At 37.6% G+C, this 27,363-nt stretch overlaps 1 protein-coding gene across 1 annotated transcript in view; it reads right to left on the reverse strand.

Annotated features, from left to right (window-relative positions):
• The window catches only part of LOC129654237 (complement factor H-like), a 91,916-nt gene that overhangs the window by 40,938 nt on the left and 23,615 nt on the right, over window positions 1-27,363 (reverse strand). Inside the window, 4 exon segments of the mRNA XM_055583754.1 lie at window positions 8,723-8,905; window positions 10,138-10,314; window positions 14,422-14,598; window positions 16,196-16,378. Of these exon segments, the coding sequence (XP_055439729.1) occupies window positions 8,723-8,905; window positions 10,138-10,314; window positions 14,422-14,598; window positions 16,196-16,378 (720 nt within the window).

The following is a 27,363-nucleotide window of genomic DNA, read 5'->3' on the forward strand; positions in this document are numbered from 1 at the left end:
ATAAAATACCCTGTGCATTTAAGAAGTAACATAACATTTTTGTAAATGGCACAGTATTTAGAGACAGACTAGTAAGAATTTAAGTTTTGTCATAACAATGGGATAGATGTGAGGTCTTCAGTGATATACTATGAGTTGTGTGGCTTCCATCTCATGTGTGAAATATCTACAATCATATACTCAGTATATGAGCTTCCTTTCTATGGTCTTCCCTCATAGTTCATTAGTAAAGAATCTGCCTGCAACCCAGGAGATCCATGTTCAGTTCATGGGTTGTGAAGATCTCCTGGAGAAGGAAATGGCAACCCACTCCAGTATTCTTGCCTGGAGAATCCCATGGTCAGAAGAGCTTGGCATTCTACAGTCCATAGAGTCACAAGAGTCAGACATGACTTGGCAATTAAACCACCATCATACCCAGTAATAAGGCCCTTTGTGAAGATTGCACATATTAATTATACAATATCTTGAAATGTAGTATAGATTGTTATTAAAACTTAGTTTTTATTAATTTGTTATCTTCTTAGGCAATTATCTTGCCACTAAACATTCCTGTGGATACAAACTTCAAGGGAAGATAGACACGTAATCCTTACTAGCAAGTCATATCTCCAGATACAAACTGCGATTTCCTAACACTAAAATAAAGAAGCATATTATGGAGAATGGATTAGGAAATCACACACATAATTCTACAAATTACTTCATTAGAAAATGAAGTCTATCTTTTAAAGCAGGTTTAGGTTAATAGCAAATGTGCGTGGAAAATACAGAGTTCCCAAACTCCCCACCACACACACACACACACACACACACACACACACACAGAGTTTGAGATTTGTTTTAAGGATCTGGCTCATGTGATTATGAAGACTTGTAGTCTAAAACCTGAAGGGTAGGTGGCAGCCTGGAAAATTCAGGAAAGGTGTGTGTTGCAGGTTTTCCTTTGGAAATCTTGAGAGGCAGAGTTCCTATTCCTGGAAGGAGCTCAATATTTTCTCTTAAAACTTCCAACAGCATGGATAAAATACACCCATGCTATGAAAGATAATTTACTTTATTCAAAGTCTGTGATTAAATGTTAATCGGAAATGGCAACCCACTCCAGTGTTCTTGCCTGGAGAAACCCAGGGACAGGGGAGCCTGGTGGGCTGCGGTCTATGGGGTCGCACAGAGTCAGACACAACTGAAGCGACTTAGCAGCAACAGCAGCAGCATATCTTTAAGATGCCTTCAGAGAAACAGCCAAACGGGTTTGCCCAAGCTACTGAGTACTATAACCTGGCCAAATTGATACAAATTTAACCACCATACAAAATATCCAAGGTGAACTTGGATATTTAGTTCAGGAGACTGCCAACCCAATTATGGAAGATTCATCTAATTTCTTCTTGCTGATTGCATAAAATACATGAGGTGAGTTGTAAATGGAAGAATGAATCATCAGTCATTAAGAAGTCAGTGGGATATAATTTGAAATTTCTCAGTGGAGCTAGTGGCAAAGAACCTGCATGACAATGCTGGAGACTTAAAAGATGGGCGTTTGATTCCTGGGTTGAGAAAATCCCCTGAGGAAGGAAATCACAACGCACTCTGGTATTGTTGCTCAGAGAATCCCATGGACAGAGGATCTGGTCAGGCTACAGTCCCTGGGGTCGCAGAGAGTTGGACAGGACAGAAGCGACTTAGCACGGCACAGCACAAGACTGAAATAGAGATGCTGCTATCCAGGGATGATCTGTGTTTTATCCACATGGCTGAGAACTTATATGTATTAAAGCACAAGAGACTGACAAGGATTTTGAGAACTTTATACTAGCAGAAATGCGTTCAGCATGGACAGAAAAGGACAGGCATCATACACATAAAGGAGGAATGTGTCCAGAGATAAAGCTCTGATAACAGGACTTCTTTCAGCTGAGAAAGTAGGCTCACTTCTCTGGTGGGTTGAAAGTTGTGGATGTCCCCAATGGGCTTTTTTTTTTTTTTTTTTTCCCATAGAGAAGTGTTCTCTAAATTGGCATCTAATGAGATTTCTCCTCATGAGTTTTGAGTTTAAGACTTGAGACTCATTTTTCTTTCTCTTTCTCCATTTTTGAATGGTAATGTCTGTTCTACGTATGTATTAAGATTGTACTTTGGAAGCACATTCTTTGTTTTCTGGTTCATAGGGTCACACATGAATAGGAATTTTGCCCAAGGATGGACAAGAAGCTGCCTCTCACCCATAACTTATTTACAAGGCATTTAATAAAATTTGGGCCTTAGAGTGCATGCTGAAAAGGGTGAAACTTTGGGAGATGTTGGGATTGGGTGAATATATTTAACACTTGGGAAACACAAAAAGCTGAGAGGCTGCAATGTGCACTGTTATGTGTCAAACAGTGTCCTCAAAAGAGTTTTTAGAATCCATACAGCCAAGACCTAAAAGTCTTACTTTATTTGGAATTAGGTGTCTAACAGATGTAATCAAGTTAAGATGTGATCGTTTTGGTGGGCTTCAATGAAATATGATTGATGTTGTTTAAGAATAAGAAAATACAAATAAAGACAAAGACACCTAGAGAAAATATTCTGTGACCAGAGAAGCAGCAGTTAGACTAATGCAGCTGCAAGCCAGAAACCAGCGAGGACTGATGGCCACTCCCAGAAGCTACAAAGAAACAAAGTATATTGTACTCATTCTCAGAGAGAACATGGAATAAAGAAGAACAAATTGCAGCAAAAGGAAGCAAATACTATTGTTAGTGTTCCAGGGGCACCAATCTCATGTATAGTGTTCCACGCCAAAGACCTCCTCTAATCCTAATCACCATCCAAAGGTTCTACCTAAATTCTATCACTTTAGAAAGTTTGATTTCAAAATGCAGATTCTGGAGGACTCACTCCATCTTCTTTGCAAAGTTAATAGCTCTTCAAAAAAAAGTTAACTGCAATTCTCTTTATGTGTATTGATATATTTACTGTGCTGTTGTGTGTTACCTGAATTCAGGCCATGAATCGGTTAGATTTGTACTTAATGAAGATTTCAAATGTATATTGGAAGATTATACATTTGAAGATTTCAAATGATGATATACTAATATTGGAAACTGAAGAATAAGTCTCAATAGTTTTACTTCTAGTACTGAAGCATATGACTCACAGAGTTGGCTGATAAGAACAAAGTTCTATCCACCCACCAGTTGAGTGACACTTAGATTATTCCCAGGTTGTGGCTGTTCTTTTCAGAAAAGGCAAAACTACAGTCACAGAGCCATATTAATGGTTCTCAGAGGTTAGGGTTTGATGAAAAGGATTGCCTGCAGAAGATTCTTTGGGGTTATTGAACAGATGGTGCTAGTGATACAGAACCTGCCGGCCATTGCAGGAGATGTAAGAGCATAGGTTTGATCTCTGGGTGGGGAAGATCACCTGGAGGAGGGAATGGAAACCCACTGTAGCATTCTTGCCTGGAGAGTCCCATTGATCCAGGAGCCTGGCAGCCTACAGTCCATAGGGTCGCACAGAGGCAGACAGGGCTGAATGCACAGCAGCCTATATTTTGTCTAGACGACTCTTATGCAACTGTATACATTGGTCAAAATTTCTTGAACTGTGTGCTTAAAGAGTTTAAGCTTATTGTATGTAAGTACGTGAGTGAAATCAGATTTTATTTTTCAGATGTCAAAAATACACTTCTTTGTTTTATTACTTCCATTTAACTTAAAACAATATGTAACTTAAAAGTAATCTATTTTTACGGGAATAACTGTAAATACCAAATATCATCATTTAAAATTAACAAGGCGTCTTTCTGTCAACCTTGAGTACCAAACTTTTTATACAAATTTGATGTCAACCCCTTGAATATTGTATTTTGAGTTTTGTTTTTTAATTTTGGGTTTGTGAATTACTCCATTAAAATAATTATTTTTAAAGTGATTCTGAAAGAATTTTATTTTATTCTATATATTTTCATAATTAATAAAAGATCTTAGACTTAATTATTTCTGATGGATTTAAAAGATTGATATCTCATAAGGCATTAGTTTAAACCTAAATTTCCTTCTTGATATTAGACTTGGGCTGTATAATTTATCATTTGCATCTTAGTATGAGGATAAGGCCACTTCTCCCCAAGAGAATTGACTGTGTAATATTTGTTCATAATTCTTTAATTAAAAAAAATGATGTCTGACATATACAGACTACTATATATAAAATAGATGACTAATAAGAACCTACCATATAACACGGGGAACTCTACTCCATACTCTGTTACAGCCTATATGGGAAAAGAACCTAGAAAAAGTGTGTATCTTTAAGTGATTCACTTTGCAATGCATCTGATATATTACACATTATATATCAACTATGCTGCTATAAAATTTGTTTTAAAATAAAAAATAAGTCTGAGGTTTGTTCAGGATTCTCATATTTGTATGTAATGATCCACACACAATACATGTTGTCTCATTTTTGGCTTAGAAAATCATAACTTTTCACTGAAACTGAAAAAAATGATTTGGTTCTTGCTGTCCAGGTTACTTCCTTAGACTAACTCTTCATTATTTTTTCCACATTTGCACCCTGCATGTAATCTTTTTTCCCCTGGTGTTTTACATTGCAGACTTACAGAATATGTCTAGATTTTCCTCTTTAGTACTTGTTTATGGTGCCGGACCATAGTCTATTCTCTAGTACCTCAAGTGATGGTGCTTTCACTTAACTTCATCTCCTAGAGGTACATATTTATAAATACATATTTTCTCACTCTGTGTTTTCCAAAAATATTAGATGTCTTAGTACAATTGAGAAAAGACTAAAGGAAACTGTAATAAATTGTATTTATAACTGGCCTTCGGAAATACTGGGGCAATTGTAAAACAATGCCACTGTTTTACCTCCCAGCCCTGCACACCAGATTCATGCAAAATAAGTTAGACTTCACAGCTCTTTTTTGACTTCCTTAAAAAAAACCCTTCAAATATGCTTAGTCAAAGCCCATCACAGCTTGGAAATTAATACTCCTTACTCAGTATAAGCATATAAATTTGGATGAATATGAACAAGTTTAAATCTCCTATTCCCTAGTTTACCTTCAATAACCAGGATTACACTGATAAAATATATGATGCTTTTCTTATCTTTATAGAAGATTTAACAAAGCCACTAATTATGTATGTGTGTGTATTACACAAGGGGCTAAGTAACTATAAAAAAGAATGAATTTTTGCCATTTTATACAACATAATTGGACTTGGAAGGTATTATTCTTTGTGAAATTTGTCATACAGAGAAATACAAGTACCATATGATATCACTTAGATGTGGAGTTAAAAAAAAATTGAAAGAGACATGTGTACCCCAATGTTCATTGCAGCACTGTTTATAATAGCCAGGGCATGGAAGCAACCTATATGCCCATCAACAGATGAATGGATAAGAAAGCTGTGGTACATATACATGATGGAGTATTACTCAGCCATTAAAAAGAATACATTTGAATCAGTTCTAATAAGGTGGATGAAACTGGAGCCTATTATACAGAGTGAAGTAAGCCAGAAAGAAAAACACCAATAGAGTATACTAACGCATATATATGGAATTTAGAAAGATGGTAATGACAACTCTGTATGTGAGACAGCAAAAGAGACACAGATGTATAGAACAGTCTTTTGGACTCTGTGAGAGAGGGAGAGGGTGGGATGATTTGGGAGAATGGCACTGAAACATGTATAATATCATATATGAAACGAGTCACCAGTCCAGGTTCAATATAGGATACAGGATGCTTGGGGCTGGTGCACTGGGATGACCCAGAGGGATGGTACGGGGAGGGAAGAGGGTGGGGGGTTCAGGATACGGAACACGTGTACACCCGTGGCGGATTCATGTTGATGTATAGCAAAACCAATACAATATTTTAAAGTAATTAACCTCCAATTAAAATAAATAAATTTATATTTTAAAAAATTTAAAAAATGAATGAATATAATAAAACACCAACGGACTCACAGATACAGATAATGAGCAAGTGGTTGCCAGTGGGGAGAAGGAAGAAGGGAAGGACAATAGGTGTATTTGATTAGGAGGTATTATGTATAAAATAAAGAATCTCCAAGGACATAACATACAACACAGGAGCATAACCAACATTTTACAATAACTCTAAATACAGTATAATCTTTAAAAATTGTGGATCTCTGTGTTATACTCCTGAAACTTGTAAATCAACTATATGTCAATTCCAAATTATTTAAAAACAAATTATTTTAAAGATTTGCTAAAACTTTTTAGATGAAAGTTGATTATGAACAGAGTCTGTAAATTAACACCTATCTTTACACAGAATGACAATAAATGCAGAAAAATGATAGGACTGATCTTTAAAAATCGCCATTTTCTAGAAACGGTGAAATAACTGTTTGCAGCCTTGGGTCACAAATAGATTCTACAATGATTAGTTGAAAATTTTGGATAAATAATATCTACAAAAATGTTAAGATTTACAGCAAAGATAACTTGTCAACTGTAACAATTTCATTTAAGGGTGAGAAAACCAGCTGTTACCAGCAATTCAGATTTAAATCAATTAGCACCAATGGTGATGGCCATGCTTCTTAGACTAAGAAGGTCACTTGACTTGATGCAGTACAAAGTAAGATAGCACGTTAAATATTGTAGCTTGATTGTTTGAATCTATTTTAATAATAACATTTTTATGATATTTAGAAATTTAAAATGTTTATAGTTAACTGATTTAAGCTTAATATGCTGTTTTAAATGTATGAACATAAAAATCACCTTTCAGACTGCTGGTGAATGTTTCTAAAATGCTCTGTACCAGCAAAATCAGGAAAATGTTACTAGACCTGGAGTTCATTACCAAATTGATCTCTAAAGCTCCTCTTGTGTAACTTTGCATATTTATTTTAGAAAATATTTTCAGGTTCAAAGTTGATATAAACTGAAGACAGAAAAATTCAGAAATTCATGTAAGTAAAAAGAAGTGAAACACCTTTTACACTGTTATCTGTGAATTCAACTCTAGCTATACTAAATATTTTCTTACATTTCTTGCCAATATTTTTCTATAAAAAGTTATTCAGTGTTTAAAGCAGAGTGTCTTTATGTGTGTGTGTATATTTAATGTTAAATTTTTAATCACATATGCCGTGTTATAGTAGTTATGCAATGTGATTCACATTGTTCTTTATTTGAATTATGTGTACTTTGATAAGCATCTTATAAAATATTATGAGATCCAACCAGTCCAACCTAAAGGAAATCAGTCCTGAATGTTCACTGGGAGGACTGATGCTGAAGCTGAAACTCCAATATATTGGCCACCTGATGTGAAGAGCTGACACCTTTGAAAAGACCCTGATGCAGGGAAAGATTGAAGGAGGGAGGAGAAGGGGACCACAGAGGATGAGATGGTTGGATGGCATCACTGACTCAATGACATGAGTTTGAGTAAGCTCTGGGAGTTGCTGATGGACAGGGAGGCCTGGAGTACTGCAGTGCATGGGGTCGCAAAGAGTCGGACACGACTGTGTGACTGAACTGAACTGAAAATATCATGTATTTCATCATTTTTGGTGTATTCATCTATTGATAGATGAACAAAAGTAAGATAAACTACTTACATTTAATTCCTGACATAAGTATGACATAGTTTGCTTTTATAGGTTTGTTAAGTGATATTATCAATATTTTGACTGTTTTCCATTTCTTTCCACATTTTTACCCCATGTCCTCTAAAACAGAGTTTCAGAAACCCTTAGAAGTAATGGAGAAGGCTTTAAGAAAGTTAGGAAACTTATGGATGGAAGGAGGCATGGAAGTGATTGAATCTAATTTCTTGCTGTAAATGTTTCATGAACAGGACACATGACATTTTGATTTGCCAAGTTTAATGAGGTACTTTTAAGAAGTGATTCATTGGACCCATCTCTCAATTACATTGTCCCCGTAATATTTAACACAAATCTGATTTATGATTCAAGATGAGTTAAAAAATACTTGATAAAAGAAACATAATTGAATTAATAAGGAAAAATCTGAATGCATGTACATATTTCAGTTTTACAACTGCATTTGGTCAAGGTTTTATCCACATCGAGGATACACCACCTTTCCTTCCCAACAAGTTGTTTGAAATGTATGTTTTGGTGTCAGTTGACGATAACCATATTGACACATAAATTCAATAGTATCCTCTGTTTTAGAGTAAAATTTTTTATCGTATTTCCATCTTAACTGTATGTGATGTTTTTTCATCGTTTCTTCTGAAATTAGACATGCCTCTAAAATTAAAGAAAATAAACATAAACCTTTAAGTAATATGCAAATACACAGAATTTCAGGGTTTCAAGAACTTTAGTCCAAAAATTCTCCTCAAACCTTTTCCAAACCAATACACTGAAAATGTATAATGTAAGTTTCACCATATTTAAAAAATTAATGTTATAAGAATGAGATACTTTGTTTAGTGTAACCATAAAATGTTATAAGATTCATAATGTCAATTATCATATGAAGAGCTTTCATAAAAGAGCCATTGTTGTTTGAACATGAAATTTTCTAACTTTATTTCTATGTACAGAGATTAATCCTTGGTGTGCAAGCATTAACTGGTTGTTATTTAATCCATAAAAACTCTATTATAAATAGTTAAATGTTATGCTGTGTACAAGGATTATCCCAGGATCCAAGACAAGTTTAAAGCATTTACCTAAGCATTTTGGTGGTTGTGACCACTCTCCATTCTGACATACTACGTTTCTGTTTCCCCGAAGTTCATAGTAGAGCTGACACTGGTACTCAACAATCGTTCCTGGAGGATATACTGATTGCAGGAGTGAGGTAATTTCTCCATTGTCTATTGGTGGAGGAGGCCCACATTTTCCTTGAGAGACTAAAAAATAATGGTGTTTGCTTTATTCAAAGACAACTCCTACAGTTTTAAACAAATAAAATAAAAATGCAACCAAATATGTCATATCAAAACTTAAGATTTCTGATGACAGAAATGATTTATTGAAGGAATTTTAATCACTTAATCAGAAAAACACATTTTAAGACCTTATTTTACCACCATGGAAGCGCATATAGTACTTTAAAAAATATGTTTGCTTTGCAGTTCAAACATGTTTTCTTTCAGAGTATATGCTGGAAAGATGGATAGCTAAGATAAAAAAAAGTACCTTTTTATACAACATGTTGCAGTCTCTGTGAAAGGAAACTTTGGCTTCCATTTCTGGACAAGATGAGGTAAAAACATTTGTGCTTATAGCATCTGCTAAGTATTCCTTGTGCTAAATAAAGGTCTTGAACATATTATAAAAACCAACACAGGAGACTGTGAAACAAGTAGTAAGTCAATCTGCTTAGGGACCTTGGGATTCAAAGAGTTACACTGAAGAGAGTTCTTGGGGTTTTCATTTTGCCTTCTATGTACCCTGAATGGGCCACTGAGACAGCAACCCAGAAATAATACAAGTTCAGAAAGAAAAAAAAGTCTCATGAAGCAGTTGATCTCTTTAAGAAAAGGCCCAGAAAAGAGTAGCCTAGCAAGATACAGTTTTTACAATACTGAATTAGTCTAGAAATACTACATGAAGTGAATTGACTTTAAGTTACTTGAACACTCTTTAGACATACTTGTGGACACTAGATGTAAAGCCCACAGTATATAAACTCTCCAATATTAATGGTGAAATTGCAGGAAAAAGGAAAACTAACAAGAAATCCTGCAAGTGTCAGGTTCCTCATGCATTTCTGTGGATTCTCCACCACATATTTCAAGAAGCACCTGGAGGTTAATTTCTTAAAGAAGGAAAACTGAGGTATCTACTACCCAGTACATGTCCTTGGTGGGTATGCTGCTGCTCAGTCGCTTCAGTCGTGTCCAACTCCGTGCGACCCCATAGACAGCAGCCCACCAGGCTTCCCTGTCCCCAGGATTATCCAGGCAAGAATACTGGAGTGGGTTTCCATTTCCTTCTCCACCTGGGTGGGTATATCTCTGCCTTAATGCATTAGACTATAGATGCACTGGAAGTGCACAGAAAATTAAGGGAGGGAAATAAAAAGGTTGATATCTGAAATCCCAACTCCTGCTCCAACAACTGTCAGATAAATATTTACCTTCACACGTTGGAAGTTTAGGGGACCATCCAAAGTGGTAGCACTGAACTGAATCCGCTCCAACCATAATACGGCCTTGACTGCAGGAGAATTTCAGCACATCTCCAACTTTAAATGTGTCTTTCCTGGGATAAGCATTTAAGTATGGATCCATTTCGGGAATACTGCATTCTCTTTCTATCAAAAAAGACAAATAATTGAGTGAGAATATTTAACCATTGCAAAATAAATATTATTTGTGTCACATAAAATGAGGTGCTGGATACTGCATACACAGAGGACACACATTAATGCTCTTCCTTGAAAAACATTATGTTAGGTTTTATACACCCTTTGCACTCATCTGGGATTTTAAGAAATATTAAGGTATTGAGCAGCAACATATATGCCTGATTATTTATTTGTAAAGTCAACTTGTTAATACTGGATCCGATTTTATCACTGACATTTACAAAATATAATGCTGTTTTTTGGTCTCAAAATGTAGAAATATCTTGCAAAATTAAAAAAAAAGGCACAATTTTAAAATTGAATACAAATGAAAAAATGGTATTATAAAAAATACAACTGGGAAACTAGAACACACAAGAGAGACATTTCTCTTGTATTTGAGTTACAGGCACATTAAAAATCACTTAATTTTATCTACAACTATAGAAATCAAACTGAAACATGAAACAAAATGAGTAAACTTGTTCAAGGTCACATAGACATATTCTAGGTGTCTTGATTATGTATATGACAACACAAACATCTAATCTTATTGTACCTATAAATGAGCTTAACTATTAATATATGTTTAATTATTCTGATTCATTTTAAAAATGCTTAAACTCATCATTGAAAATGTGTAAAATCTATGAAATTTGTAACATTGCTGTATGTGGAATAGTCACTTAGTTGTGTCTGACCCTTTGTGACCCCATGGAGTATAGCTGGCCAGGTTCCTCTGTCCATGGAATTCTCTGGGCAAGAATACTGGAGTGGGTAGTTATTCCCTTCTCTAGGGGATCTTCCTAACCAAGGGATCAAACCCAGGTCTCCTGCATTGTAGGCAGATTCTTTACCATCTGAGCCACCAGGGATTGCTACGTATTATCAAAAATTGCATTATTCTTTATTTGGAATCTTCCTATTGCTAAATCATTTATAAACTTCTTTTTGGTGAGATTCTAGTTCTAGAAGGATCATACTATCTAAAATTTTCAAACATTATCATAAAATTATATATAAGCTAACTAGTTTTAAAAGTAATGCCCCCTCCCTTCAAAATCAATAACTTTGTTTCTGCTTTTGTTTTAATGTTGAGATTTGTAGCTTAGATGAGAGGTTACTATTGATGAGAACCATTGGGATTCCTTTCCTAAAATTCTATTCCAAACTTCCACATAGCAATACTTCTAATTTATGTGACTTTGTTTACATATTTTATGCTTATCTTATATAAAATTCCTATTTTATCATACTGTGTTAAATACTGCTTTAACAACAACAAAAAGATCTTGTTATTAGGCTTTTTCCATCTGCTGTCTTCACATAGAGTGACTGTAAGAAAAACATGATCATCTTAAAAGCCTTTCCCTTTACTTAGAATTGTTAGTAGCTCAGTCGTGTCCATCTGTATGTGATCCCTTGGACTGCAGCTCACCAAAATTCCATGGAATTCTTCAGGCAAAAATATTGCAGTGGGTTGCCATTCCCTTCTCTAAGGGATCTTCCCGACCCAGGGATCCAATCCAGGTCTCCCGCAATGCAAGTGGATATTTTACTGTCGGGTGGATCAGAAATTTTGAAAGTGAAATTGTAGTCTCTCAGGTATGTCTCTTTTTGATCCCATGGACTATAGCCTACCAGACTCCTCTGTCTGTGGAATTCTTCAGGCAAGAATACTGCAGAGGGTTGCCACTCCCTTCTCCAAGGGATCTTCCTGACCCAGGGATTGAACCCAAGTCTCCTGCATTGCAGGCAGATTCTTTAACATCTGATCTTTTTAAATAAGCCAATTGCTTTGCTGCCATGGCTGCTGCAAAGGCGTGTACCTCTGCTGACGAAAGGTTTCTAGGCTTTCTTGGCATAGACATCTTCCTACATAAAGTTGACCTGCAGTCCTTCCTACTTTCTAAGCACTTGGATTCTTTTGTTCTTAGAATACACTTATTGGGACAATATAATAGAATGATATAATAGAACAATATAATAGAATAATAGAATAAATAGAAATATTTTTACTTTTTGGTTCATTATTTGCCTTAATTCATCTTCTTTTTTTTTTTTTTTCTCTGATACTGGCATGAAAGCTCTTACCACCGTGAAAGGCATACCACCGTCCCCCACTGTATTCTTCACAATTACTCTTAGGCCACTTCTGGCACATATTAGGTGCTCGCTGACAGCCTGAAAGTGAAATTACCTGGGCTCTGAAAACTGTTGAACAAGCCTGGCCCGTTCCTCTAACAAGCTTCCCCTGTGTGTCTATCTGAAATCTCTATCCTGAACCTCTTGTTCTCTGTCACAACCAAGCCTTTTCAAAGAGTTATGTCCGCATGCTGTATTGCATTTCTTACTAATAATTTATTTAGCAGGTTTTAAGTAGGTTTTTCCCTATCTACTCCATCCGAAACTGTATCTCTCACAATTAATGTTGGCACCACATTCTTAGTCTTTTAACCTGGCTTATTAACTGAATTAGAAGTATTCATTAGTGTAACTATTCTAATGTAATTAGTTTACAATTTCCTTGACTAAACTGTATGGCAGGTATTATGACAAGTGTATATGAATAATTTATTTTAATAACTAAAAGATCTTTTGAAATATTAGAACATTTGTAAATATTAAATCATTTTACAGATTCAGAGGAGTGAACAAACCTTCAAATAGGTTGTTGCCCTTAGATTCATATTTAGCAAATGGTGGAATTGGATATAGAACCATTTCAGGCTGATTCCATAGAAATTACTATTAGTCAATTTATTATCCCTTGTTCTTAAATCATTTTCTTCTGTCCAATCTACGCAACATTTATTCTTACATTTTTTCTCCTAAATTCTCTGGGTCCTCCTTTCTTTCTGTCCACTTTGCCATCTATTCTTCTTCTGTCAGACACCTCAGTGTTGGAAGCTTCAGGACTCAGTCTTGAGCTTTCTTCTATTTTCATTCTACTTTCTTTTCTCATCTGATGTCATAATTTAGAGAGTGATAAATTCGTGTATATCTCCTGGTTAAACCTATGCATTCAACACTGCAGTTGATGTATCCAATGTTTCTGGTCCCCATTGGCCCAACCACAATGTGTTCAGGTCAAAGTTGTGATGCTCTTGCAAGAGTGTTCTTTCCCCTGCCAGTACCATGTATAAAGTCATTTCCATTTGCTTACTTGCATATGAGAAAATGGTATTCAAAACATGAGTCCCTTCAACTTTTGCTCTTTCTGACAACCAACAGTTAGCAATGTTATGTGCATTTATTACCGGGAAAATATATCCCAAATCTATTCTCTGCCCTGAAACACTTCAGCCAAGAATTTATCTAATCCCCACACTTTTTCACCCCACATGGTTTTTTGAATCTGCTCTTGTCCATCATAAGCACAGCATACAGAAAAATCCACAAATGGCCTTCAAAAATCCAAATAAAATTATATCATTCCTTTTCTTAAAATTTCCTATGGCTTTTCATGAATCATAAAATCAATCAATGTTAATATGGCTTGAAATAACCCAGCTCATCTTTCCTTTGCCTCATATCAGCTTCAGCTCATAAAATCCTCTCTCATTCAGTAGAATTCAGTATAATTCAGCCCACCTTCATATTTTCCAAAATTACTTTGCTGCCAAAGTTTGCACATAACTCTTCCCTTGACCTGGGACACTCAACATCCACTCAGCTTACCAGAGACTGAAGCCCTATTTCCAAACCTGGAAAAAACACATCTGATTGGCAAAATAAAAGAGATCCATGTCATTGCCCTCAGAACTTGTAAAAGTCAGAAAATAAAAAGCACCCATCAAAACCTGCAGACGTTAACATTCAAGGTAGGAGGTATAAGCAGAAACTTATGAGAAAATACTTGAACAGGTTTCAAGACCCTGTCATTTTGGTACTGAGTGAGTCATTGGACTTTAAAACTTCCCCTCCTTCCAGTTTACATTAAAGTAGAAGGAAGCATGATTCCTTAAAGATGATTCTAGATCAGTGTAATTTGGTAAAAATAAAACACTTCTGACAATTACTGTTAAATATTGCTTATCTTGAAGGAAAGAACATCTGGAAAAGAGTGCTTACCATAGCATGCAGCTTTATCAGACCAGCCGTCTTGACCACATACTATGGAGCCTGTGGTGCGTCCATCTCGGTTCTCATACCCATCAACACATTCGTAGTCCAGTCTGTCGTTCAGTCTGAACCACGTGCCATCACTTTTGACTCTGGCCTTGTCCAATACTGGCCTGTCACAGGATTCTAAGGGATAATGGGATTGTGATTTCATTTCTAATATTATTTAGTGGGCAATTTGATTGAGTTTCATCTCAAGGGAAAAGGGCTTCACCAATTAGTATGTACTAATCATAAAAAATTAGCCAACCATGCCAGTGATATATCACTGTCCTGAAATAATTACTCAAAGTGAAAACAAGTGTATTTCTATGCAACTTTTTTCTCAACACTTAATGTTCCTGAATTATTTACTTTATGAACATGTTCCTCAGTTGCTGTACTTAGGCATTTTTTCCCAAAGCAAGTATTAAAATAAGTCATTGCAGAAGTATTATACTACTTTCATAACAGCATTTTCTGAATTAATGCCAAATTAATTAGCAGTTGTGACATATTTGCCAGAGAAAACTTCATTGAAAAAAAAGTAATTTTCAAAAGGCAAGTTATTTTTTTTAAAGATGCTATAAAATTTTTAAAATTCACATGCTGCTTTTCCTTTTCCAACTATATTTCTAATGGTTGTATATTCTTTTATACTTATCAAGATTGAATACACACATAATTCTATTATTTATAGCTATTTACAAGAAAATATGTTAACAAACAATCTGTTTTTACTAACACCATAGACTGATGTTAATAGCTTAAATAATTTGCTTCAAATTTCATAATGTGTTAAAGCAAAATTATACTAGTAAAATATAATAATAGAGACATTTTTCATAAAAAGAGTGCTATAATGGAAAAGTGTCATATATTAAGATAAAATAAGTTGGATATGTACAACTTTTTTCATTTTGAGGGTGTAGTGCCTGTAGTACTATAGACACTGGAAGTATAGACACTGGAAAAATAAAATGAAAACAGCAGAAAGGGATATTATAAATACTCACTTCATTTAAAGTGAATATGTAAAATATCACTTCAAAAATATCACTGTGTAGCTTTGGGATGAATAAGACAAACTCATTAATTTTTCTTGGAAAATCTTCATAAACATCTATGTATTGCTACAAGAAAAACCTTCAGCACAGCAGAATTTGGTCCTGTCTAGAAGTGTTTCTCTGTCTCCACTAACTAGATGTTTATGCAGATTTCCTAAGAGAGAATTTTTCGCAAGGATATCTATCCTAGAGACTCAAACATATGAATTATATATCGTATTATTTGAAGTTTATGCACCATGGCCTCACATCTTTGCTTAAAAACATAACTTTTAGGCTTCGGAGCAGAGACTCTGGCTTAAGAGTCTCCTAAAATAAAAGCAGAGGCAATCAGCATAAAGGTCTCAGCTGAAAATAAATGAATTTATCCCAGAAGAGAGGTAAGGCTCTTAGCAAAATTAGATTTTAGTCACAGGATGTTTTAAAGTGACAAAACATTGAACTAAAAGGTACAAAGATATTCTACTCCAATGATAATTTTAAAAAAAGATACATTTTTCAAAGCTTTGTAATTGATCATTTCAAATACATCCATGGAACCACAAAACCCTTCATATGACCTTACCCCAGCAAAAAAAAAAAAGAAAGGAAGAAAAAAGGAAAAAAGAACAAAGTTAAAGAATACTTCTGTATAGTTATCATCAGGATAAAGAATGCTAAGATAATGAATTACTTACTAATGCATACAGGTTGAGCTGACCATCCATTTTGCAGACATGTAATTAACCCTGATGTCTTACCATCTGCTGTTACATATCCTGGTTTACATTTATATTCTGTTTGTTTATTTAGGGGATATGTAAAGGTAGATTCAGACAAAAATCCATTCTCAATCCTTATATTGGATTTTGAACATGTTTCTAAAAGGGAGAAAGCATAAAGAAAATGTAAGCATATATTTGATACACATTTCATAAGGACCCAAATAAGGTAATGATACAAAAAAGGGGAGTCATTTATGACTATAAACCAAGAAAACTTCTAATCATTTAAGGTCCTGAGTAAGAGAAAAGAAAAAAAACAAAAAACTATGAATTTCCAAAGATATTAAACTAAAACACTTGATTTCCATTTTCTAGAACAAAGTAAGATTTAAAATACTCCAAATCCCTTCTAGGAAATTATTAGAAATCTGTTTGTCTAAAGGATCTGGAATCCCACAGCATGTCAGAAATCTTTTAGCAATGGGTTTCCTTTCCTGGGACTTGCTGAAAGTATTGTCTAGTCTGGATCTCTTACACAACCCAGAACACAGATCAGGTGACGATCACAGAATCTTCCACCATAGTTACCCAGCCTCTGTCTCTGAGAATTTGAAATGCTGTCATCAAAACTGAGTGCTTAAAGCCATATCAGTACATGGAGTTCAACGAAGATGACAAAGATCAATACATCCATTCATTTTACTAAGGACAAAATATTGATCCTTCAAACCATGAATAGCTAAACTTGGAAAAGTACAATTCTGTCACCTACTAGACATCTTCATAGAATTCAGCTAATTTTTTTTTTTGTACTTGATGGATAAAGAAGAATCAAAAGAGAAAACTGAATATTTTGAATTGAATGAAAATAAAACCATAATAAGTAAAGTTTTATATGATTTATGGGATGACACTAAAGTGTGCTGAGGGGAATTTTAAAATTACATAGCAATAATAGTAATGATAAAGATGAAAACCAATAATTGCTTTTCCTTAAAACTGAAAATAGAAAAGCAAACAAGCTCAACACATATAATTTGGAAACACTGCAGTGATATTAGTAGGAGAGTGGAATAGGCCACCTTGACCTCTTCTTCCCTCCACAGACACACTGAATTAACAACTATGTGTATATCAGCTCCTTCGATTCAAAATAGAAACAGTAGATGAGAAGTTCTGCATTCAAGGCAAGTGAGAAAATGCCAAAATCCTAAGTGGCAGGGAAAACTAAGACACATTGCTGCAATAAAATCCATGCAGCAGAGGACCATACAATTTGAAGGGAACACTCAACTTCCAGCCTCTCCTGGAGGAGCAAAGAGTTTGATCCACAATCTAGGTCTCTGATTTTGCAAATGCTAGTCCAGGGTCCCACTCCAGTACTCTTGCCTGGCAAATCCCATGGATGGAGGGACCTGGTAAGCTGCAGTCCATGGGGTCGCTAGAGTCGGACACGACTGAGAGACTTCACTTTCACTTTTCACTTTCATGCATTGGAGAAGGAAATGGCAACCCACTCCAGTGTTGTTGCCTGGAGAATCCCAGGGACGGGGGGAGCCTGGTGGGCTGCCATCTATGGGGTCGCACAGAGTCGGACACGACTAAAGCGACTTAGCAGCAGCAGCAGTCCAGGGTCCAGCTTCCAATTTACCTGCTTCTGGGAGGTCTAGGATTTCCAATCTCCTGGGATTACAGAAATGAAGTGGCAGTTATGAATCTGTACCAGCACTTCTCACAGGTCTTCCCCTAGCTTAATGAAGAGTAAGCAACTCCCAGTTTCTCCATGGACGGAGTCAGATGGCACATCTGGACCTTCATCTTTTCCAGTTCTGCCTGAGGAATTGGCTTCTAACTAACCTGTCCCTGAGAGCTGATGAAACCCAAAGTTTGCATTTGTGCCTGAGGACTACAGAGAACTAAATCATGGTGCGGAAGGCACAGGGTTTGAACTAGCAGGCAGGCATTAACCACAGCTCCTTTCCCCAAGTCAGTGAGTGCAGAGTGAGCTAAGTGATAAATTCCAATTGCCTGTTCCACCAAATATTCTGACTTATAGATCACTGCATACTCTCTACTCCTGGAGGAGGCTGACTACAAACAGAAGTTTGGATGAGCAGAGAGGTTAAAGAGGTAACCAAAATTCTGGCCAGGCTGATTGAAAAGGCTGAATTCTGGAAAGGTTCTACTTCTGAGGCCAATCGGTGAAGACTAGGACAAGTGGATGTTTAGTCTAATGCACAGATATCAACACAGAGAATCAAGAAAAATGATCAACTGAGAAGTATATTCAAATGAGAAGAACAAGATATCCATTGCTTTTTATCCCAGCCCAACAACAGAAATTTGACAACTGCCTACAGCAATCCTGACTTGGAGTGAGGTGTGGGCTCTATACCATACACTGAGATCCACGATGGCGGAAGAGTAGGTGCACGTGGAGTACATCTCTCTCCATGGATACATCAGGAATATACCTCCAGACGCAGAAGATCTTGCAGAACACCAGCTGAGAACCTGACCACTGGAAAAGAATATATAGAACCAGGCAACACTCAGCAGGACAAAGGAAGGAAGGCAAAAAAAGAGGAGAGTGAGTAGAAGCGGATCTGAATCTGAGGCTGGGAACTGAAGCAGGGACAGAGCTGCACAGGAGAGCAAATATTTATGACAGAGCTGAAGCACTGAGACTGTTGGAAAGTGAAGCAGCTGACCAGTGAGAGTCTGAATGGAATGAGGATCACACAGACTATCTTTGCCACAGCTGTAGCTACACCAGACAGGGATGCAAGTCCCCTAGAAAGGGCTTAAGGTTGGAGCTGGCACATAGAGATTGGAAAGCAATCCCATGGCAAGGTCTACTGTTGACTGAAGGGAGATGGTGTGAAGGAACCTGAGAGAGGAGAGCGCAGTGGGAATTGCTTATGAACCAAAGCCAGCTAACCGGAGGCAGCGTTATACTGCTGAGTCACACACAGAGAATGGCGCCATCTCTATAGCCTCTCTCTGCACATATCAGCACCAGACAGCTGAAACAACACAAAGAGGGTGGCGCTTTAAGGACCTGATGTACAAAGCAACACAGAAGGACCCCAGCCAGGGTGATCTTTAAGTCCCTGATATGATGAACAACAGACAATGACTCCAAGTGGGGGGTCTGTAAGCTCCTGAAGGGGTCAAGCAACAGAGAAGGACCAGCCAAAGAGGCCCTCTGATGGCCAGGTGCCAGAAGCTAGGAAACGACTCTAATAGGGCCATCGCTTCTGCAGCTGAGTCAGTTGGTTTCCCTGCATGCTTGGCACTGCCAGGGTTTCCATAATTCAAGCAGCTGTGTCACCTCCATGCTCAATCCTCACTGGGCAGAGCTGTCAGAAGCTAGAAAAAATCCCTAATAGTCACATACCTCCTGTGACAGTAGCCACAGCTATGTATCCGGCGTTGCCATGGTCTCCATTATCCAAGCTCCTGTGTCAAACCCTAGCTCAATCCCCACAAGGACAGAACAACCAGAGGCTACAAAAAACCCCTAAGGGCTTCATATTTCCTGCTGTCCTAGCCAGTGGCTCCCCTTAGTACCTGGTACTGCCAGGGCTCCTGCAATCCAAGCAACTGCACCACCTCCACATTTGGTCCTCCCTGGGGCACACCCAAGTCCTCCAGGGGAGCCTCAGGAGTAAACTCCTGTGGATGATTCACATGCAAAGGTGGAGATAAAAACCACAAGTGAAATCCAGGGGCAGGTGTCTAAGGAATAGAACCAAAACATTCCCACCAGTGGTACAAGCTGAAGATTGAATCCACATGATCACCTGGCAGACTTTGTATCTATGGAATATATAAAGGACAATGAGAGTTCCTGCAAAAGAAAACACACTAGCACTGGCAGATATAGACATGAGAGCAAGAACATGAAAGGGTAGGACGAGATTAGAGTCTGGGCTGTGGCCACAACAGGTAAAGGTAAAGGATGGCATCCTAGGGAGGTGAGGTGGACTGTGACTCACATTGAGGAAAAGGATGCTGACAGCTGATCTAAGAAAAATATTTATTATTCTTATATTTTAATTTATTCAGTAGCTGCTACTGGGTTTTTAAATTTTTGCTTGTTTTTTGCTCTCTGTTGTTGTAGCTGTTGATTTTAATACTACAATTAAATCTATTTACACTTTTGAGAAATTTTTTTAACCACACATTTAATTTCCTTTAAATACTTCTGCCTCTACATTGGCCTTTTGTGGTTTTGAGGGTTGTTTTCCTCTTTAATTTTCAAAGCTTTTAAAAAATATATTATCACTATTTTTCCACATATATCCTTTTGCTTGCTTTTCTTATGTTTTTTTCTGTTGTTGTTTTTCTTTAATATATGTAAAACTTCTTTATCTACCTCTATTTAAATTTGCTTCTCTAGCCTTTCTTTATTTTTTTCCTTTTCTCGCTTTTCCTCATTATGTTTATTAGTCTGTTTTGCTTTAGTTGTTTTATTCCCCTGTTGACATATGGCTTTGGTTTTGTTTTACAGTTTATGCTTTTAGTCAGATTTGTTAATAACTAGTTGATATCATTCTTACTTTTCTTTGGTCACTGGATCAATCTCTTCTACTTTTATTTTTTTTTTTCACTATTTTGGTTTTGTTTATGTGTGTATATGTGTGTGTGTGTATTTCCCATTTTTTTGTTAGTACTTTCCTGATTTTGTATCTGTCATTTGTCTGAGATTTGTAGTTCGTTTCTTGTTTTAGTGTGTTTGTTTTATCCCCCTTAATGCCATTACAAACCACCTGTGGAATCTCACTTCCTTGGTCAGAGATCAGACCCAGAACCTTTGCAGTGGGAGCGCTGACAAGACTCTAGACTGCCATAAAACTCCTAACCCCAGGGAGTATTTATTAGTGAGCATTCCCATAAAAGCCTCCACCTCTATAAACCTGGCATCACCCAACTGCCAGCAGCACCCAGTGTAGGATGCCTCACCCAAAAAAACAAAAAGATAAAAACACAAACCCAGTCATCAGTAAACAGGATTGCCACCTCATACAGCCCTGCTCATCAGAGGGAAAAAACAAAACAAAACAAAAACAAAAACAAAATCTTACCTCCTTTCACCAGAGTACAAACAAAAGTCATACCCAAAAGCAGCCTACACAAACCACTGGCACAACCTTACACAGCAAGGGCAGAAACCAAAAGGAAGAAGGAATTCGACCTGAAAGCCTAAGAAAAGGAGACATCAAATGCAATAATGAAAAAAAGAAAAGGTAAAAAAATATTGCTCAAATGAAGGAACAAACTAGAAGCACACAAGACAAAAAAAACAAACAAACAAACAAACAAAAAAACCCAAACAAACCCTAAGAGGAAATAGTTCAAATACCTACAAAAAAAAAAATTCAGAATAATGATGGTAAAGATGTTCCAAAACCTTGAAAATAGAAGGCATAAAATGCCAAGAAGCAATCAACAAAATTAACACAATTACCAAGGATATAGAAGAAATAAAGAATAAACAAACAAAGATGAATAACACAATGACTGAAATTAAAAATACTGTAGAAGGGAACAATAATAGATTAACTGAAGCAGAAGAATGGAACAGTGAGCTGGAAGATAGAATGGTTGAAATAGTTGCTGATGAGCAGAGTAAAGGAACAAGAATGAAAATAATTGAGGAGAACTTCAGAGACCTCTGGGACAGTATTAAACACACCAATATTTGAGCTATAGAGGTCCCAGAGGAAGAAGAGAAAAAGAAAGGCACTGAGAATTTTTTTGGAGGTACTATAATTGAAAACCTTCCCAGCATAGGAAAGGAAATAGTCAATCAAGTTCAAGAAGCACAGAGAGTCGAATACCGGATAAATCCAAGCAGAAACACGTCAAGACACATACTAACCAACAGAGATTAAACATAAGGAAAGAATATTAAAAGCAGCAAGGGAAAAGCAAGAAGTAACACACAAGGGAAAAGCCATTCAATTAACAGCTGATGTTTCAGCAGAAATCCTACAGGCCAGAAAGGAATGGCAGGATATATTTAAAGTACTGAAAGGAGAAAATCTATAAGCCAGATTACTTTACCTGGCAAGGATTTCATTCAAAATTGATGGAAAAATTAATACCTTTACAGACAAGCAGTAGTTAAGAGAATTTAGCACCACCAAACCAGCTTTACAACATATATTAAAGAGACATATAGGCAATAAGCATAAGACAAAGGAAAGACCTACAAAAAAACCAAAACAATTAAGAAAATGCTAAGTGGGGGGCGGTCTTAAGATGGAGGAGAAATAGGACGGGGAGATCACTTTCTCCCCCACAAATTCATCAAAAGATCATTTGAATGCTGAGCAACTTCCCCAAAACAACTTCTGAACACTGGCAGAAGACACCAGGCACCCAGAAAGGTAGCCCATTCTCTTCCAAAGGAGGTAGGACAAAATATAAAAGCCAAAAAGTGAGACAAAAGAGTTAGGGACAGAGACCCATCCTGGGGAGGGAGTCGTGAAAGGGGAGACGTTTCCAAACACCAGGAAACCCTCTTACCAGTGGGTCTGTGGGAAGTTTTGGAATCTCAGAGGGCAACATAAAGTGAAAGAAAGAAAGTGAAGTTGCTCAGTTGTGTCTGACTCTGCTACCCTTTGAACTGTAGCCTACCAGGGTCCTCTGTCCATGGAATTTTCCAGGCAAGAATACTGGAGTGGGTTGTCATTTCCTTCTCCAGGGGATCTTCCTTACCCAGGGATTGAACCCAGGTCTCCCGCAGTGTGGCCAGATGCTTTAACCACTGAGCCACCAGGAAGAGGGAAACATAACAGGGAGGGAAAAAAAAAAAAAAAAAAAAAAACAACAACAACACAGAATATGTGCCTTAACCAAAACTCCAAGCGGAGAAATAGCTCAGATGCTCATGTCTGCCACCAGCAAGTGGGGGAGGCACCGTTGCATTGCTTAGGGTTAAGGGCCAGTCCTGAATTCCCTGAGTACAATCTGAGGGAGCTAACGTGAAATAGAAACCCAAACTGTGGGACAGACAGAGAGAGGGAAAAAAAGAGAGAGAGAGAGAAAGAAAAGCTCTAACCTAAGCCACATCCTGGCCGGCTCACAGAACAGAGGATTGAGCGAATGCCAAAAGAGAGCTAGCAGGCTGCTGACCGGCTCCTCGCCCCCACTGGAGGCAGAGAGACAGGCAGGCGACAGCCAGAGATGGAAGGCGAGGGGCAATTTTGGCCCCAGAGATGGCATCCTCCACCAAACTGGGAACAGGCTCCCAGTTGCTAACCACATCTTTCTGGGGTATTGGACAGTTGACATCTGCCAGGAGGATTGCAACCTGATATCAGCTCCCCAGAGGAGGCACACAGCACACTGAGACGGCACTCTTGTGGCGCACCCAGTAAACCGAGCTACTGGGACCAGAGAGGTGATAAGACCCACTGCACACCTGGGACAGTGTGCTCGCCAAGCACCTGGTTGCCTGAGCTCCTCGGACCTGGGAAGGGCACAAAACGCAGGCCCAGCCAAGTCTATGCCTTTTGTGGAGAACCTGAACCTGAGCAGCTTAGACCTGGGAAGTGCACACAACATAGGGCCCGCTTTGGAAAGTTCCCCTCAAAGCAACCTGGAGTCTGAGCAGTGTAGACAGGGAAAGCACAGCCACCATGAGCTAGGGCAACCCAGTGTGGTCCATACACTGTGAGCACTCCCCACACATGCCAGTGATATTTGTTTGCGGTATTCCTCCCTCCCCACAGCACGACTGAACAAGTGAGCCTAAATAAGTGACCACCTTCACTCCCTTGCGTCAGGGCAGAAATTAGACACTGAAGAAACTTGCAAACAGAGGAAGCCAAAACAAACAAGTAACAGGGAACTGCTCTCGAAGTGACAGGCACAACAGATTGAAACCCTGTAGTTAGCATTGACTAAGCACTGGAGGGGGCCTATAGACCTTGAAAAGAAGTATAAGTTGGAACAAGGAACTATCTGAAACTGAACTGACCCCACACTGCCCTCAACTGCTCCAGAGAAATTCGTAGATATATTTTTAATGTTATCATTTGTTTTAAAATTTTCAGTTCTTTATTACACCTTTAATTTTCATTTTTATAACGTACTATTACCTCGCAAAAAAAGACCCTATTTTTTAAAGCAAATTTCACATATGTATTTTTTATAATTTGTGATTGGTTTTGTATTTTTAATATTGTATTTTTCAGAGTCTAAATTTTTAATTTGGACTACTACTACCGCTACTCTAAATTTTTAATCTTTGATTTTTGGTATCTGTTATCAATTGTGTACCTTTAAGAATCTAATCTTCAGTACTCATTTTTACTTAGGGGTGTGATTACTGGTTTGATTGCTCTCTTCCCTTTTAACTCTCCCTATTGTCCCCCAGGTCACCTCTATCTCCTCCCTCCCCAATGCTTCTCTACTTAACTCTGAATCTCTCTGAGTGTTCTGGGCTGTAGAGAACACTTAGGGAACTGATTACTGGCTAGATTGGTCTCTCCCCTTTTGACTGCCCCTCTTCTCCTTGTGGTCACCTCTATCTCTCTTCTCCCTCTTCTCTTCTCTATTTAATTCCATGAACCTCTCTGGGTGTTCCAGACTGTGGACAGCACATACAGAATTGATTATTGGCTAGACTGCTCTCTCCCCTTTTGATTCGCCTCTTCACCTATCTTCCTCCTCCCTCTTCTCTTCTCCATGTAACTCTGTGAACCTTTCTGGCTGTCCCTCACTGTGGAGATTCTTTTCACCATTTATCTAGGTGTTTTATCAGCAGTGCTGTATGGATGGAGAAATCTTGAGGCTACTGTAAGATTAAGACTGAAAGCCAGAGGTAAGAGGCTTAAATCCAAAACTTGAGAACACCAGAGAACTCCTGACTCCAGGGAACATTAATCGACAAGAGCACATCCAAAACCCTGCATACCTACACTGAAACCCAGTTCCACCCAAGAACCAACAAGTTCCAGAGCAAGACATACCAAGCTAATTCTCCAGCAACACAGGAACATAGCCCTGAGCTTCAATATACAGGCTGTCCAAAGGCACACCAAACCCATAGACACCTAAAAACTCACTACGTGGCACTTCTCTGCACTCAGAGAGAAGAGATCCAGCTCCACCCACAAGAACATGAACACAAGCTTCCATAACCAGGAAACCTTGACAAGCCACACGTCCAACCACACCTACAGGGTGCAACCTCCACAATAAAGAGGAACCACAAACTTCCAGCATACAGAAAGGCCACCCCAGAAAGAACAACCTAAACAAAATGAAAAGGCAGATAAATATTCAGCCAGTAAAGGAACATGATAAATTCCCCAAAAATCATACAAAAGAGGGGGAGATATGGAGTCTATCTTGAAAAGAATTCAGAATAATGATAGTAAAGATGATCCAAAATCTTGAAAACAAAATGGAGTTACAGATAAATAGACTAGAAACGAGGATTGAAAAGATGCAAGAATGTTTAACAAGGACCTAGAAGAGATAAAAAAGAGTCAGTCAATAATGAATAATGAAATAAATAAGATAAAAAGAACTCTGCAGGGAACCAACAATAGAATAACTGAAGCAGCAGTTAAGATAAGTGAGGTGGAAGATAGAATGGTGGAAATAAATGAAGCTGAGAGGAAAAAAAGAAAAAAGGAATTAAAAGAAATGAGGTCAACATCAGAGACCTCTGGGACAATGTTAAACACCCCAACATTTGAATCATAGGAGTCCCAGAAGAAGACAAAAAGAAAGGCCATGAGAAAATACTTGAGGAGATAATACTTGAAAACTTCCCTAAAATATGGAAGGAAATACCCACCCAAGTCCAAGAAAGCCAGAGGGTCCAAAACAGGATAAACCCAAAGTGAAACACCCCAAGACACATATTAATCAAATTAATGAAGATCAAACACAAAGAGAAAATATTAAAAGCAGCAAGGGAAAACCAACAAATAACACACAAGGGTATTCCCATAAGGATAACAGCTGATCTTTTTACAGAAACTCTTCAGGCCAGAAGGGATTGGCAGGACATACGTAAAGTGATGAAAGAGAAAAACCTACAACCCACATTCTATACCCAGTAAGAATCTCATTAAAATATGCAGGGGAAATGAAAAGCTTTACAGACAAGCAAAAGCTGAGAGAATTCAGCACCACCAAACCAGCTCTTCAACAAATGATAAAGGAACTTCTCTAGACAGGAAACACAGAAAAGGTTTATAAGTAAGTAAGTGTTAGTCGCTCAGTCATGCCCGACTCTTTGCGACCCCATGGACGGCAGCCCACCAGGCTCCTCTGTCCATGAGATTTTCCAGGTAAGGATACTGGAGTGGGTTGCCATTTCCTTCTCCAGGGGATCTTCCCAAACCAGGGATTGAACCCGGGTCTCCTGCACTAAAGCCAGATTCTTTACCAACTAAGCTACAAGGGAAGCTATAAAGGTTTATAACTCGAATCCAAAACAACAAAATAAATGGCAACGGGATCATACTTAACAATAATTACCCAAAATGTAAATGGGTTGAATGCCCCAACCAAAAGACAAAGACTGGCTGAATGGATTCAAAAACAAGACCCCCATATATGCTGTCTACAAGGCAGCCACCTCAAAACAAGGGACACATACAGACTGAAAGTAGAGGGCTGGAAAAATATATTTCAAGCAAATTCAGACCAAAAAGGCAGGAGTAGCAATACTCATATCAGATAAACTAGATTTTGAAATAAAGGCCATGAAAAATGACAAAGAAGGACACTAAATAATGATCAAAGGATCAATCCAAGAAGAAGATATAACAATTATAAATATATATGCACCCAACATAGGCAGACCACAATATGTAAGGCAAATGCTAACAAGTGTGAAAGGGGAAATTAACAGTAACACAATAATAGTGGGAGACTTTAATATCCCACTGACATCTATGGATAGATCAACTAAACAGAAAATTAGCAAGGAAACACAAATTATAAATGATACAATGGACTAGTTAGACCTAAGAATATCTGTATGACACTTCACCCCCAAACAATGCATTTAATCTTTTTCTCAAGAGCACATGGAACCTTCTACAAGCTAGATCACATACTGGGCCATAAATCTAGCCTTGATAAATTAAAAAACTTGAAATCAT

Source organism: Bubalus kerabau, chromosome 5 (assembly GCF_029407905.1).
Source record: "Bubalus kerabau isolate K-KA32 ecotype Philippines breed swamp buffalo chromosome 5, PCC_UOA_SB_1v2, whole genome shotgun sequence".
NCBI lineage: Eukaryota > Metazoa > Chordata > Mammalia > Artiodactyla > Bovidae > Bubalus > Bubalus kerabau.